The sequence below is a fragment of the Pleurodeles waltl genome, chromosome 6, assembly GCF_031143425.1.
Source record: "Pleurodeles waltl isolate 20211129_DDA chromosome 6, aPleWal1.hap1.20221129, whole genome shotgun sequence".
Classification (NCBI taxonomy): Eukaryota; Metazoa; Chordata; class Amphibia; order Caudata; family Salamandridae; genus Pleurodeles; species Pleurodeles waltl.
The window spans coordinates 1646635958-1646653142 of NC_090445.1; the positions used below are offsets into that span (position 1 = coordinate 1646635958).

The 17185-nt window shown below is 46.9% G+C and overlaps 1 protein-coding gene across 2 annotated transcripts in view; it reads right to left on the reverse strand.

Annotated features, from left to right (window-relative positions):
- Positions 1–2705: 2705 nt before the first annotated feature.
- Positions 2706–17185, reverse strand: part of SARDH (sarcosine dehydrogenase) — a 460574-nt gene continuing 446094 nt past the window's right edge. For both annotated transcript variants that reach the window (XM_069241559.1, XM_069241560.1), the window contains exon 21: positions 2706–3186. In XM_069241559.1, coding sequence (XP_069097660.1) covers positions 3061–3186 — 126 coding nt within the window. In that variant the 3' untranslated portion in view covers positions 2706–3060. The remainder of the gene's footprint in view (positions 3187–17185) is intronic.

Here is a 17185-nt window from a genome sequence, read left to right on the forward strand (position 1 = left end):
CACTGAAAGCCAGCGCACATCTGTCCAACTGCCTGCCTTTCTGAATAAATGCTGGGGTCCCTGCAGCTCAGTGAACATATTTTGGATCTGTCTGCGGTAGGTTGTTTCCAGAGTGGATGTACTGATCTTCACTGCAGATGTTTGCGAACCACCTCGTGTCCTCATCAGAGCTGGAGGCAGGCTGCTATGCCGTAGACTTGCACCCCTTGTGACAGGCCAGGTCTGTCCCTTACTGCTCATCAAGCCAACCAGAGCACACGTGACCTCAGGAACGCCATCTCCTTTCTTTGCAAAAGCCATTCCATGGCCACTCGTCATGGTTGCTCTTTCTGACGTGTTAGATGTCTTTAGAGATCTAGGCGGTGGACAATGAATGTTAGTGACTTTCTACAAAGTGCCTGTTTTGTTAGGAAGGCCCTACCCTCCATTTGTTACAGTGTATTTGGACTTTTAATCACTGCTGCCCAACATCAGCCATTTGTGAACATGGTGACGTTGTATATTACATTACATCCATTCGGCGCTTCTTCCGTGTTTTATAGAGTGTTTTATAGAGTTTTATGGAGTTTATCATCTCCGTACTTTGTCCCTACTGAATTATTAGAGTATTGTTCATGTCATAGTTTGTTTGATATGATTTCTGCTTTGGGGCTTTCATCCAACTATGCCTGGATATTCATATCTTTGGCCGCAACTGTCGAAGGTCGGCGAGCCAAGGAAGCTTAGTAAGTCAACCTATTGCCACAGATCTAGTGTTTAGAACACTGGTTACCCATCGCCTTCCCTCTTGGGTGGTTCAAGAGATATATTGTATATTAGATATACAACTCATTTCTCCAAATGTTCATGATTTCTTCTGCTGTCCCACTTTGAATGAATTTATGGACAAGTGTACAGAACTGGTGCCGTTTTGTAAAACTGAGCAGCGTTATGTTGACAAGGAGGAGTCTGCCGGTTTTACCAATCAATATTTTTTACAAAGTATCTGGTGTTAGAATGTCAGTGAAATGTATTTGCTAGTGACGTTCTCTCCATGGAGCACATGAGCACCACTTAAGTCAGTTATTTCATAATGACGCAGAGTGTGGGACGCCATCTGTAAACTGTAAAACTGTAAACTTCGTACTTGTATAGCGCACTACTCACCCGTTAGGGTCTCGAGGCGCTGTATGCATACCGCTGTGGAACCCCTCCTGGCTTTTCCCTGTGAGGTGCCCACTCCTGGGCAACCTCCAAGGTGAAGCCAGGCATCCCAGCGCTGTTGGGGCCGTTGTGGAGATTAAGCAAGCTATTGCCCAGAGTTACAGAGTGGGACCCATGAATTAGATTAGGCACCGATGCGAGAATTATCAGGTCCGAGGAAATTGAGCCCAAGACCCGCCGAGGCGGGAATTGAACCCTGGTCCCGGGCCAGATTTCTGCATCAGGGTCTGCCGCTCTAACCATTGAGCTACACTTCTCCATCTGCTCCTGAGTCCGAAGAGTGTGAAGACTGGTTGAAGTGAGACCTCTGATAATATATCAAACAGGAGATGAAAGGGTTTTCTCATGTCATTTTCACCTATCCCACCCACTCATCCTTTGTTAGCAGTAGAGAGGGTGGCAAGTCAAGCCAGCATAAAACAATGTTAAAGGTCCCGGTGTCAATTATTGCTAGGCCCCACATCCAATAAGCCCACAAAGGGAGGCCCGTTGGTTTCAATGAGGTCTCTGTTAAACGCATGACGCAGCGTTACCTGAGGCGTCAACGAGCAAGGCTAGAGAGATCACCTACTTCCTAGCGTTCTACACCTATGGCCAACAGCAACAGAATCCACCCATTCTCACCAATTCAGGTCAACTATAACATCAAAGGTGCACCTTCCTATGTCACCTTTGCACTGTTGCTGCTAAGCCATGCATCAATTGCTCATCAACCCTGCATCTTTTCCATTCTTTTTGGTTCCATTACGCCTCAAAATGTGTTTCTTCTTACCCCGCCAAGCCATCTTGTCTTGCAAACCTACCCCATTCATCAGAGCCTGCCCCCAGTACTTATACTTCCCCTCAGTAAGAGCCCCATCTCCAGTGCTTAATTTGTTTTTAAAAAATGCCTGGGCTCTCATCAGGGGACCACTGCAGCTTGCACCACACAATACCCCTGCCATGCTGCCAATGATATTAAAACACCACAACTACTAACCATCACACTCCAAGTACAATTCTGACTATTCCAGGCCCCATAGGCAATGAATGGGTTGGGCAGCAGGTAAGTCATTTTCATGTATATTGAGTTAATAATGAACTGCTGTTGTGGTCATTTCTTAATTAGCCGGACAGCGCCACCTTGTGGAAGACTGTCACAAGCGGCGGAGGTGACAATTAAGTACAGGTGACAAGCCCCTAAAACCACCAGCTCAAATTAGGAGCTGGCCATCTCTTTGCCCCAAAGACAAGATGTTCTAAAGTGAAAGATTATTCCTTCTTGCAAAGTCAATTAGGTTTTGCCAAGAGTACCGCCAAATGACCACATTTATATTATTAATAATAATCCTCAAGCTTTTACCTGCTCTCAAAGTGCGTTGGAGAATCTCAAACACAGAGGTTAGATCATGCTTAAGATCACACGTCTGTTGCAAAAAAGATCCATATCCTTTTTAGTTTCTCTATGGTTTTTCCATCACTCTAGAAACAGGATAGTTAACAAACATAAGCAAAACAGGATATAATAGCAAAAGTGACCTATTTTATTAGCCTAAACAATACGCATAGACCAGGAGGGATGATCACATTCTGTCATGTTCCCAAACCTTCTCCACCACCGTCAGACCAGACTGGGGAAGCGTCCAGCCAGCTCTGCCTTTCCATAAAGAGGACACATTAACAGGATTGTTGAAGGAACCACGTAACACATGTAAGGTTCAATCACACATTCTAGATCAATTAGACAAAATATCTCGGTGTGTCATAGGTATCACCATGCCCAAGGCATCTAGAATCCAGTTGTGCAGGAGTTTCTCTTGTCTTTGTCGTGTGCTTGGTTCGTACTCTCCTATGGTTCCACCTCGGATATCTGCAGTATCAATATATCCCTTTAACTCGCTTGTTCTCTGGGTCGAATAGTGGCTTCAAATGGACTTTGGCTGGGTAGGTCACACCCATCCGTTCAAGCATGTACTCCCCATCACGAACAAAATCCAAAGAGACCTGCGGGGATGGAAAACAAACGAGGGTACTTATTAACAAAAACCTGAAGAATGTCATGAACTAACTACTGTATAAACATTCTCTTTTCATTACATTATATTCCAGTAGGGTCATCATGAAACGGGTAGCGGTATAATTTTTTTCAATATGTTACATCTTGCAACATCTATGGAGTGTTCTGCAAACCCTATGATTTAGTCAATCTAGCACCTAAGTAGTTACCATATGTGTGAAAGAGAATGCAAACTGCTGCACAGTCAATTATATCATGTGCCCCATTAAGAAAAAAAGGTCAGTGGGTGATGTGATGGTTTATACGTATCTGCCGTCTTTGCCTTGAGAATAGAGTACCATAGGCAGTCATGTAGAGGCGGGTAAAGCACCTGCTCTGTGGTTGTATGGTACTACATGGCTCCTTAAGGATACTTCTAAAGGTTGCCACAAAGGCGGATGCATTTACACATTACATCTATCTATTTGAGGTTAATAAGCCCCTCCCCCTCATGCGTGTCAGGCTGCACAGGTGAGCACCCTATCCCACTGCCCTAGCAACACAGAGGTATGTGGAGGTGCACCCAGTGCCTTTCTCTGGAAGTGGGCTAGGCCCCCCAATGACAGGTTCCTGACTTGTGACTGCATCCCTCCTGGGGCAGAGAGGAGCTTCAATGGAGAGTCTCTGGGAATCTCTGCACCCCATGTTGAGGAACATCCTAGGCAGGTGTGGTAAACACCACTTGCTCTTCTCACAAAGCAGATAAGTGTTAGCAGGTGTTATTGTGGGTGGGTGGTTTGGAGGTCTGGGTTACCCCAACAAAATTGTTGCATAAAAGAGTTGGATCTTGCAACCATCCAATCTAACCAGTAAAAATGTGGAGTGGAGGGGACTGTAAGCATGGTATGCACAACAAGGCTTTCGGATTTTGAGGCCCTCCACAAAACCTGTGTCAGCCCTCATCCATGAAGCCATGGAGGATATCTTACAAGCAGCAGGGGTGGAAGGCTACTCTAATCATTATTGACCTCACTGCGAAGTCACTGGATTTTGGTGGTGTAACACCATCCCAACGGTATATTATCTTAAGATATTTACTGTCTGCAAGAGGGTTATCTCCTAATGTTTTGTCACCTGCCCCAGAATTTCTCTGTCTCTGATGTTAGGTCTCATTTCCTCTTTTGCCCACTAAAGTATGTGAATTTCTTAGGTACCAAACACTGGTTTCTGGTTCTATACAATCCTGCAAAATTTGAATTGGGAACACAGAGTTGTAGGAAACATGGGCCTTTAGCAGATCAAATAAAACAGTAAAATCAATTGCTGAGATATCCTTGTCGTATGGGGTATAAGAGAATTCACGGTTTCTTCTTTTGCTACAATTAAATGCAATGACAAAATTGATATAGTCATGCGTTCTCCGCTCTTAAATTGGCAGTTCTTCCCCAGCAGTCTGTAGCTAATGTCGGGCCATCCTGGTTTCCTGGATACAGAGTAGGGGAACTTCAAAGTAATAAAATATAACCAAAGCAGACTGACTTAAAATCTCCATAATTGACACAACTGGAATGACTCACTGCAGCTGGGATATGGAGTGAGTTACACCAGTGTTGTAAATGTGGTCTTTGGTTGGCAGTCAGGTTACCCCCTGTCCAAGCAAGGACCCTCACTCTAGTCAAGGTAATGGAGAACACACTTAGATAACCCCTGCTTACCCCCCTGGTAGCTTGCCGCAAGCAGTCAGACTTATCTCAGAAGCAATGTGTAAAGTATTTGTACCACACAGAGTAATGCAGTGAAAACACTACAAAACGGACACCACACCAGTTTAGAAAAATAGGTAATATTTATCTATATCAAACAAGACCAAAACAACAAAAATCCAACATGCACAAGTTAAAATATGAATTTTCAGAAGAATAAGAGTTTTACTCCATTGAAAACAATGGAAACGTTGATTTTGCACAAAGTACCTGGTTAGCGTAAAACATAAAGCCGCAGGGGTAAGCATGCATCGGGAAAGGCAGTGATGCGTTGATTCCTTCCTCGCAAGGGAGGCCGTGCGTTGTTTCTTCTCCGGTCGGGTCCGAGATGTGTCGTTTTTCTCCCTCTCAAGAGAGCGATGCGTTGTTTTCCGGATGGGGCACCTCGAATCCAAGCAGAGTCGGGTTGACTTTGATGCCCAGGGATGATGTGTGGAAAATCCTGTTGCACGGTGTTAGAAAACTGCTCTGCATGGGGTTTGCATCGTTATCAGCAGCCACAAGCAGGCGTTGTGTGTCATTTCTCCAGCCGTGATGCATCGATCTCCCAGCCTCAATGCAGGTTGAGCGCTGATTTCAGGCGCAAAGCCAGCAGCGCGTCGTTTATCAGCTGCATTGCAGATGTGCGTCAAAAATTTCCCTGCATGGCGTTCTGTGCATGGATTTTCTCCTCTTGTCTGCCAACTTCACATTTCAAGGGCCCAGGGACTGGATAGAGCAACACTTGGCAGGGCAAGAGTCTCAGCAGAGGGTCCAGGTGCTGGAAGAGGAAGTCTTTGATGGTCCTGAGATTTCAAAACAGGAGGCAAGCTCAATTTAAGCCCTTGGAGATTCTTCACAAGCAAGAATGCATAACAAAGTCCATTCTTTGTCCTTTTTCACAGGCAGAAGCAGCAACTGCAGGATAACCCAACAAAGCACAGTCATCAGCAACGCTTCTCCTCAGCTCTTCACCTCTTCTCCTTGGCAGAGGTTCCTCTTGGTTCCAGAAGTGATCTAATTTTTAGGGGGTTTGGGTCCAATACCTATACCCCTTTTTGCCTTTGAAATAGGCATACTTCAAAAGAAAGTCTCTGTTGTTCACAAGATCCTGCTATGCCCAGGCCTGGCCCCAGACACACATGGGGGTTGGAGACTGCATTGTGAGAGGGCAGGCACAGCCCGTTCAGGTGTAAGTGACCACTCCTCCCCTCCACTCTAGCACAGATGGCTCATCAGGATATGCAGGCGACACCCCAGCTCCCTTTGTCTCACTGTCTAGACGGGATTCACAAACAGCCTAACTGTCAAACTGACCCAGACAGGCAATCCACAAACAGGCAGAATCACAGAATGGTTTAAGCAAGAAAATGCCTACTTTCTAAAATTGGCATTTTCAAACTAGTAATCTAAAAACAAACTTCACTAAAAGATGTATTTTTTAATTGTGAGTTCAGAGACCTCCAAAATCAATATTTATATCTGCACTTTAATAATATTTGAAGGCAGCTCCCATGTTAACCTATGAGAGAGATAGGCCTTGAAACAGTGAAGGCTGAATTTGGCAGTATTTCACTGTCAGGACATGGAAAACACATTAATACATGCCCCACCTTTAATATACACTGCACCCTGCCCATGGGGCTATCTAAGGCCTACCTTAGGGGTGCCTTACATGTATGAAAAGGGAAGGTTTAGGCTTGGCAAGTGGGTACACTTGCCAAGTCGAATTGGCAGTTTAAAACTGCACTCACAGACACTGCAGTGGCAGGTCTGAGCCATGTTCAGGGCTACTAATGTGGGTGGCACAACCAGTGCTGCAGGCTCACTAGTAGCATTTGATTTACAGACCCTGGGCACCTCTCGTACATTGTACTAGGACTTACTAGTAAATCAAATACGACAATCATGGAAAGTCAATTACACATATATTTTACATAGGAGCACTTGCACTTTAGCACTGGATAGCAGTGGTAAAGTGCCCAGAGTAAAAACAAAACAGCAGAAACACAGTCCAGCATCATCAATCAATCAAACAATTTAAAAAGCGCGCTACTCACCCGTTAGGGTCTCAAGGCGCTGGGGGGGGGGGGGTTATTGGTCGAATAGCCATGTTTTGAGGCATTTTCTGAAGGCCAGGAGGTCTTGGGTCTGGCGTAGTTGTAGCGGTAGGGAGTTTCAGGTCTTGGCAGCGAGGTAAGAGAAGGATCTTCCTCTGGTGGTGGTGTGGTGAATGCGGGGGACGGAGACGAGGGCGAGGCTGGCGGACGGGGGTGTGGAACGTGAGTCTGTCGTTGAGGTAGCCCGGACCTGTGTTGTGGAGTGCTTTGTGTGCGTGGGTGAGTAGTTTGAAGGTGATCCTCTTCCATACGGGTAGCCAGTGTAGCTCTCTGAGCTGGACTGAGATGTGGTTGCGGCGTGGGACGTCAAGGATGAGTCGGACGGAGGCGTTCTGGATACGTTGCATTTTCTTTTGTAGTTTGGCCGTGGTTCCTGCATAGAGCGCTTTGCCGAAGTCCAGTCGGCTGCTGACTAGGGCGTGGGTGACTGTTTTTCTGGTTTCTACAGGAATCCACTTGAAAAAATATATTTTTTCGATGACCTTCGCTGGGAAGGGGAGAAGAGGGATAGATTGACGTCGGCGTGTTTCCATCTCTCCGGGAAAGTGGCTGTCTCGAAGGAGCTGTTGATGATTGCACAGAGGGTGGGTGCGATTAAGTTGCTGGCTTTGTTGAAGATCTGGTGTGGGCAGGGTCCGAGGGGGATCCGGAGTGGATGGAGGCCATGGTGTTGATGGTGTCTTCATTGTTGACGTGGGCCCAGGAGCGTAGAGGGTTGGTGTTGTTTGATGCGTCGGGTTCTTGGTTGATTGTGGTTGGCTGGGGTTCGAAGCTGTTGTGGATGTCTTCTATCTTTCGACGGAAGTGGGTGGCAAGGGAGTTGCAGAGTTCCTGTGATGGCGAGGGTTCATGGGAGCAGGTCCCGTGGTTGGAGAGTTCTTTGATGATGCCAAGGAGCTCTTTGTTGTTGTGGGCGTTGGTGTCTATTCGGCTTTTGTAGTAGGTTCTTTTGGTAGTGCGGATCAGCTGGTGATGATTGTGGATGGCAGTCTTGAGGGCGGTAGGTTGGATTCGGTGGGTGCAAGACGCCAGGTCTTCTCAATTTTTTGACAATTCCGTTTGAAGACCTGCAGGTCAGGGGTAAACCAGCTGGCCTTGGGTCTGTGGTTGGAGTCTGGGGGTTGTTTGAGTGGTGCAAGGGTGTTGGCGCAGTCTTCTAGCCATTTGTGCAGGTAGGTGCCTGGGTGAGGGTGGAGATCAGCTGTTCTGTGGAGATTCTGTTCCAGTAGCGGCGGGGGGGTTTCGTGGTCAGGTGGTGAGTGACCGGCTTCTGAATGGAGAAATGGATGCAGTGATGGTCGGTCCATAGGAGTTCAGTGGTGTGGCTGAAGGAGACGTGATTGCTGGCTGAGAAGATGGGGTCAAGTGTGTGTCCTGCTGTGTGGGTGACGTGACGAGTTGCTTGAGGCCAAGGTTAGCGAGGTTGTCGATTAGGTTGGTGGTGTTGATATCATTGTTGTTTTCTAGGTGGAAATTCAGGTCGCCAAGGAGGATGTAGTCCATTGAGGCGAGGGCTTGGGAGCTGATGGTGTCGGCGATGTCATCGCAGAACTGTGGTCTGGGGCCTGGGGGTCTATAGACCAGTGTTCCTCTAAGGGTGGTGTTGGCGTTGATGTGGATTTTAAAATGGAGGTGCTCGGTGGATTTGATGGTGTTGTGGGCGCTGGTAGAGACTCTTATGGTGTTTTTGTGGTCTATGGCGATTCCTCCTCCTGGTTTGTTGCTGCGGTCTCTTCTGGTGATCTTGTAGTTTTCTGGTATGGCTATGGCTATGTCTGGTTCCAAGGCCGAATTCATCCATGTTTCTGTGAGGAAAGCGACGTCGGGCGAGGATGGGGTCAGTAGGTCCCAGAGTTTGATGGCATGCCTCGATAGCATGCCTGTGGACGGAGCGGGTGTTAAGTAGGATGCATCTTAGGCGGCTGTCTGAGGCTTTGAGTTGGAACTTGGAGGTTAGATTGCAGGTGAAGTTGCAGGCTTTGCAGGAGAAGGGTCCTTTGATGTGCGTCGGGGTGGACTGGAAGCAGATGGAGGAGCGTCCTGGATTGAGGGTGTGGAGGTCATATGCAGTGTAGTGGTGATTGGTGGTACGGGGGCGTGTTGGCCTGGGGGTCTGGCGCTGTGCGTGGTCTTGGCGCGGACAGGCGCAGACGGGCTTGCCTTTGGTGGGTCAGCACTGCAGCCGGCATAAGAGGGGAGAGGGGAGGTGGGAGGGAGTGGCAGCTGGGAGGGGGGGGGCTTGACCAATGGAAGGGCGGGGGGGCAGCAGTGCTCAGAGGCAGGAAACCACAGGGGAAGGGAAAAAAAACAGAACGGAGACTAGAGGTGGAGGGAGGGGGCAGCCCGCGGGGATGCGGCGGCGACGAGGAGCCAAAATACATGGGGAAAAATTGAAAATAAGGATTCCAAATCAAGAAGGCAGCTGGGAGTAGCGGAGGTAGCGACCTACCTGCTAAGTGCAGGGTCAGAGGGTGCTACCTTCACCGCGCAGCGGGCGGCATAAGAGGGGAGGTGGGAGGGAGTGGCAGCTGGGAGGAGGAGGGAGCTTGACCAATGGAAGAGCAGGGTGGGTGGGGCAGAGTGCTCAGAGGCGGGAAACCACAGGGGAAGGGAAAAAAAATGGAACAGAGACTCGAGGTGGAGGGAGGGGGCGGGGCCGCGGGGATGCAGCGGCGACGAGGAGCCAAAATACACAGGGAAAAATAGAGAATAAGGATTCCAAATCAAGAAGGCAGCTGGGAGTAGCGGAGGTGAGAAGGAAGCGACCTACCTGCTAGGAGCACGGTCAGAGGTCGCTACCTTCACCGCACTGCGGCCGGCATAAGAGGGAGGTGGGAGGGAGTGTCAGCTGGGAGGAAGGGGGGGCTTGACCAATGGAAGGGCAGGGGGGCGGGGCAGCAGGGCTCAAAGGCGGGAAACAACAGGGGAAGGGAAAAAAAACGGAACGGAGACTCGAGGTGGAGGGAGGGGGCGGGGACGCAGCAGCGATGAGGAGCCAAAATACACAGGGAAAAATACATCAACAACCTGGAAAACAGAGGCAAAAAGTTAGGGGAGACCACACCAAGAATGCCAAGTGTAACATCAATTTTTTGTAAAGAGTTTTTCAAGTCTTTTACAACTTGTAAAATTCTGTAGTGAGCACGGTGTCTACATGTTGAAGCCCAATAAATGCAAGAGCTCAGTGTTTTTTCAATGCTTACAAAAATGTTAGCAAGTGCATGGAAATATTACTTTTGAAACATTATTACTAAAGAAGGTCTGTAGATTCTTATCAAGCAGATACTACATAACTTACTGCTGAGTAGTGAGTGCCCTTACTGACTCCTAACCCCACACTTGTCTTACTATTCCATACCTTTAGCTATCCCTGAATCCAAAAAAACCTTACTTACCTTCAAATTCATTTTTTAATATAATTTAAAAAAATGACCTGTGTAGTAAAGTCCAGTGTTGTAAAATGCCAGCAGTAGAATGGTTTTGTGTCTGTTTCATTGTTATTGTTGCAATGTCTTCACTAAATCATATAACTTTGTACCTATAGATACTTGCTTTTATAAAGTGCTATTAGGCCTCTGTGCCATGTTTACACCTTACATAAAACTATATAAATAAATAAAGGAACAATGTTGCTGAATTGCTGGCATTGAAGATCTCTCCATGTAGTAATGTTACCTCCTCTGGCAGTGTTAAAGGGCTGCCCCTCACCAGGCCTCAGCCTAGAAGCCCTAAAGAGACAACAGGGCAGCAAGGAAGCCCTGGTCTTCCATTGGCTGCACTATTGCCCAGAGCTGGCTTACTTGGTGGATGATCATGAAGAGCACTGGTGTAACAAAACTTGAGGGTCTCCCCCTGCAAAGTACCTGGAGGGGCCCCCTCCCACCTGGACCCAGTCAGGGGTCTGCCGTCCATGCACAGTGTACTGTGCTGAGGGAGCCCCCTGGAGCTCAGGTGCCCCCCTGCACCACAGGGGCTATGGGGGACTTTGTTACGCCACTGATAAAGAGGAAGAAAGCTGGAGTTCGAGGTAACTATTGGCCTCTGACGGTCCAAAAGAAGCAGACCATTAGCTTGGAAGAGGGAAGATGAACATTTAGGGTCTTATTAAGCCCCCAATGGGCCGACCGCGAAAGGCGGCTGGTGCCGCACAGACCATACCCGTGCCACGCCACCTCTGGCGGCCGTAGGGCACTGACAGTGGGCTGCCGTGACAGCTGCCTTTATAACCCATGGATGGCTTCAGCATCCATTGAAGGCGCTACATCAGCTAAAAGGTAGCAGTAACGGCAGGTCTACCATGACCTAGTGTGCGGAGCAGTCGGCATTCTTACTCTGCACCCTCCAAATAAGACAAACGCCAAAACTAGGGTTCAGTTTAAAAAAAAAAAATGTCCCTCAGATGCGGAGAGTTTTCTCCCAGCACATGGGGAGAACTGTTGATTTTTCCCAGTATGAGACCCTAATGGTTTTCCATCACAAACCTTGTAATGAAGAGAACGTGCCAACTAAACAAGCGCTGTAAAATACTGTTCGAAAACAGTGGAAAGAGGATGATGATGGTCCAGGATTACTATTACTTGGCCTCCTAAGGCGAATGAAAGGTCCACCTCACACAGCGCCACTTGAAGTGGACAAAGCAAGGTCTAATAAGGAAATCATAGGCATATGATTGACTTCTCACAAACTGTGACCTTTTTTTTCCTCTACAATATCCTAAACAGCTCTGAGAATCTGACCCCTGCAAGATCGAGACAATCTGTCAAAGCCAGGAACAGCAACGGGACTCAACATCTTCAGGGCCAAGAGAAACCCCTCCTTTCTGACTCACTGGGACCACAGCAGCCCAGGTCCTGCAAGGGATTCCTGGCTGTGTACAAAAGTTTCTACCAAAGTGCAGTGCTTTAAATGGGCCGGTACTGAGTACCGGCGCTTTTCCACTTTGAGCGGGAGAGTACCGGCACATCTCAAGAAAAACGTAATACTTTTAACTGAAGAGTACCGGCACTTCTCGGAAACAAGCAGGTACTCTAGCACAGAGTACCTGCACTTTATTGTTTCCATTTCAAGCGCTGCCTAAGAGAGTAGAGTTTAAAAACAAGTAGTTCACGCCACGAGGCCAGCCTTGCTTCCAGCCGGCAGCCGACGCCGTCCGCCTCCCAGCATCTGTTAATTCTGCACCAGTTCCCCGGCCCACAAAGACCACTCGACCTTCAAGCCATTTCTGCAAGAGTCGGAGCGATCGAAAGCAAGAAATCCTTCTCTAGATTAATAAAACAAGAGGCAGCTGAACGGTGGGAGCAAGGGTCAGGATTAGCCCAGGAGGGGTGTTCTCAGCAAGCTGTGCGTCAGTGACCCCAAAGAATCCGGCCCATTAAAACACTGACTCCTGACTCCATCGCGTGCCCTTCTCCAGCTCATCGCCCCCCGGAGTGCAGAACGCTAGGTTTTAACGCAGGCGCTACCGCGGTAGGCGCTTCTGGGGTCGCGTCAGGCTCGGCGCACCCTGATGTGTTTTGACACGCGTGCGTTACTAGACCTGTATTAAAAAACATTTTCTGGTACACTGAATTACAATCCGTTCTCTGGTAAAATAAATGGAAGGTATAATGCCACGGGTGAATGTTGTATTAATAGCGCTCTCTTTCGGCTTCTCCAAGGCCCACGTCGATGGCGCTCGATCGACTATGTGAACCTTCCAACTAACGCAAACACAACTCCCCTGTGAAGAGGCCTGCGCACTGACCACACAAACAAATGCACATACTACACAGATGTAAGAGGCGTACCACAACCGATCAGATTCTAGCTCACAGTGCACAACACACACGCACGTCCAGGACAGACAAAAGCAGCTGCAGTCACACACATCTCCTTCCTTTTCACTAAAACAAAACATGATTTAAAAAAAACACCTCTAAGCATTGGTGTGCAGAGGCAAACTCCAAACTCTGCAGGAACATGCAGATATAGACGAATGCAGTGGGACAACCGTATATAATAAAAGGTAAACAAAAAATCCTTCGTTTAAAATGTGTCACTGAAATGCACAGACCGCAAGCAGAAGAGACGCAGATCCACGCAGAAGTGCAGATACACACGGAAAGTTCATTAACAGCCTCCAAGATTTCCGTGCAGAAACCAGCACATGATACACACAGACAACTTCCGCTCAGCACACACAGTCATATGACCATGTCACAGTAAACCTACATTTTATTTAATACATCTATACAGCGCTATGTGTTTTTGTGTCTATGGAATACTTATGAACTTGTTTAAAAGAGCAGTGGAGAGCTTTTGAAATTATTTTCCTTATAGCATGCACTTCACAAACACGAGAGCCTGCATATATGAGTTTATAATGTGTGGATTTATGGGTTCTAGAGCGGGCTTTGGATGTTGACCAAAAGATCCCATGATTCTCGGCAACAAACTAACTCCATATACCTTAACTAGTAAACATCCGTAGTGTACATGTTAAAAATAAAAATAAACAAAAACATGAGCAGAGGAGCCCACATACCTCATGCTCAATTTGATTGTGCACCGAAAAGAACAAACCCTTAGTCTGGCAAAATGACAGAAAGAATATGTGACAGAATTGATAGACATTAGTTATCAGGATGTGTAACATATTTTCTTCCAATAAAATCGCAGCCCTGTAAATAGGAACCACCCAAGGGTCCAACTGAGCACTCCTTTTGGCCCTCTCCCATGGATCTAACCCCTGTAAATACTTTCTTTGTTGTATATAACCTTTAAACTGTTCTCACTGCAACCTGTTATCTTTTATTCTGTACACCGCTCTGATACCCCAGGGTCACGTGCCTCCTTTTAAAAGCTCTTAATAAATAAATAAATAACCCCGCCCCCCTACGTTGCATTATTACATCAAAGGTTTGCCTTTCCTGCTATAGTTCACAATGCATGTATTGTCTGTAGAAGAATTCATGATCTATCATGCAGCTAGGGTCACTAGCGTCTACTCTCGGAGAATGACAAGCATTGCCAAAACCAATAGGTCGCACCTATGCAATAGCTACTAGCTTTGCCTACATGTTTTAGCCATGTTGTACAGCAGCGTGGCCACTGTTCAGCATGGCTAAAAGTTAGTAGGGTCTTTAAACTGGAGTGTCATAAACTGGAGTGGAGTGGAGTGTTATAGAGTGGTGTAGAGAGTCAGGGAGTAGCATGGTGTGGCATAGAGTGTCAGAGTGGTGTGGCATAGACTGGTGTAGAGTAGAGATGAGTGGAATTAAGTGGAGTTTCATGGTGTGGCATTGAGTGGAGTAGTGTAAAGTGCTATAGAGTGTCAGAGTGGAGTGGCATAGAGTGCTGTGGAGAGGTGAAGAGGGTTTTGCCTAGAGTGTTGTAGAGAAGCATGACAGAGCAGAGTAGATTGTAGTGGAATGGAGTGATATAGCGTAGAGTAGTATAGGAGAGTGGATTGGCACACAGTGGAGTAAGTGTTGTAGAGAAGTGTAGAGAAGTATGGAGTGGCAGAGGGAGTTACATAGAGTGTAGAGTGGTTTAGAGTGGAGTGGAATGTTTATAGCGTGGGGTGGCAGAGTGGAGTAGAGTGTCATAGAATGGAGTACAGTTTAAAGGAGTTTCGTGGAATGTAGTGTCAAAGTGGAGTAGAGTGGACTAGAGTGAAGTGGCATCAAGTACAGTGGTGCAGAGTAGATTGCAGTAGGGTGCATTGGTTTTGAGTAAAGTGGTGTAAAGTCCACTGTAGTAGACTGCCAAGACATACAGTAGAGTAGAGCAGAGCAGATTACAGTGGCATAAAATGAAATGGTGTGGTGTGGAGTGGTGCAGAGTGGCGTGGAGTGCAGAGTGCAATGGCAGTGGTGTACACTACTCTGCCACACTCTGCACCACTGCACTCTATGCCACTTTACTCTACATCATGACACTCTACATCACTTTACTCTGCACCACTCTGTGGCACTCTTTTCTAAATCATTGCACCCCTAAAATTAAAGCTACCCCGACCCACCCATCCCGCCCCTAAAACTAATGCAACACCCACCCCTAAAAAACAAAAAGTACCCCGCCCTTAAAACTACCCCCCAACCCTGCCCCAGCCCCACATACCTGACCGCGTCCTCCTGAGTCTGTTTTCCTCTACCTTAACCACGCATGTTCGTTGTTCAGGACATGCATGGTTAAGGCAGAGAAAAACAGCGTTGTCGTTCACGAAAGCGTTGTTCTGCTTTCATGGACAATGCACGTCGTCGTTCAGCCGTCGTTGTTCAGGCTGTTTCCCCACTCAGGCAAATGTGCTTCAGGTATGCTTTCTGTGAGGATTTGGGTGTATGATATGGTACATCTATGCGGCCTAACCTTGTAATACACTTAAAAAGTTGTCTTGGGTCCTATCAGGCTCATTTGTAAAGCCTTAAGCTCGACCATGGGTAGCTGTGACTTCAAGCAGCAAGACTTAAACAAAGGAACTGGTGTACAGCATTTAACTGTATCAAACGACGAAATATGAAAGACACACAATATGAAAGACATCTGACACCAATTTATAAACATAGATTATATTTTTATGAATTTTTAGTGTCCAAGATGAACTGGTTCCAGAGATTTAGATTTTTAAAGAAAACTTACATCTCAGGTTAATCGCAAACAAGCATTGGCAACCGTAAAGTTTGTAAACTTTTGAAAAGTTTAAGAGTGGAGTTCAACTACTCTGGACCGGCTTAAGTGACCAAATCAACAGGGAGAAGGGGCCAATAATGAGTATTTGGATGGTTACCAGGCCAACAAAGTGCTTTTCAGTCCAGTGCCAAGCATTACAACATGACTACCATAGACTTAAATGGAGTGCTTTTTGTGCTGCTAATGCAGGAGATGAAAGATGCTCAAGGATGCTCTGGGTGCTGTGCAGTCAACGGAGGTGTCTTTGCAGTTATTCCTTGGTCCAAGGGTCAAGTGGGTGACTTTGGCCCCAAAGGTCAGAGTCCTCTTTAAGCCGCAGAAGGCCAACTGCAGGTAGGCTACCATTCTCAATTCACAGTGGTCCCAGTGATATTGTATGATAGAGGCTGGTGCCCCTCTTGGGTGATCAATCTAGACTAAAACAACATTCTCAGGTACAGCTGACTCAGTTGCAACTTTTGGACATCATGGATTGGTCCCTTGGGGTACTCAACAGCAGTAATTCTCATGAAGAGGCTACTGACTTGCTGACTTGCGCTACTTCAGCTTTGATGGCCCTGGTGCTGGGTCAGCCGACTGACCTTGGAGTCACTTCTTGGGCTGGGGCTTGGAAATTACTTTTCCCAAGCCAGGAACCACAGGCACAGTTCTCGCTATAGGTAAGGTAGATGCAGTACAGCAGATGGTGCAGCTTCCCTTTGCCAAGTTCAGCGTGTCAACAAATCAGTCCTTCTTTGGTCTTTGTTACAGTTTCGCCATGATCTGGGGTTCAGGGTGCCAGAGGTGACATATTTATCCGGGGAAAGTGCCCTTGAGGGATAATGCAGTCACTACCCAATGGGCTACTAGCTCCCCTCCCTCTTGGTGATGACTTTATGGCTATGTGTGGGATCTGGCAATCAAAGAGTGCACTATTTTGCCCACTCTCAACCCAGTCTCTCACCTTTAAACATGTCCCCACATGCTAATGCTGCCAAGTAACTCTTTTGTTGCTTGAATTTGAAACATCACCTTCACATGTCTGCTAACAAGCTGAGCAGAGTTAACCAAAGAACTTTCATAATGAAATGATGTGTGCAATTGAGCAGTCACGTCAGCTGATCACGTGTTTGGTTAATGTCTACCAATGGACTGGGTTTGAGGGTGGTTTGGTTCTAAGTAGTTGCAAACTATTAATGGATATTCTGTTTATTAAATTTGGGATTTTCTGGAAACCATTGCTTCTTTATTTGCTTATGTTGCTGGTGGTCAAGCTCTGACATTCTGTATTTCACTTACTACACTATTTTGACATTTACTGTTGATCCTCTAGTTATTTTATGCTTTCCTGTGATCTGTTTTCATTCTGTTAAGCTTGACATATGTAATACTGAAGAAGACTTCTTCGAATTTACATAGAACAGGGATTGTGTTTGTTATGGCCATCAAATCCATTTGATGCAATAACAGTAATGAAGACCTGAGACATCCAAGAA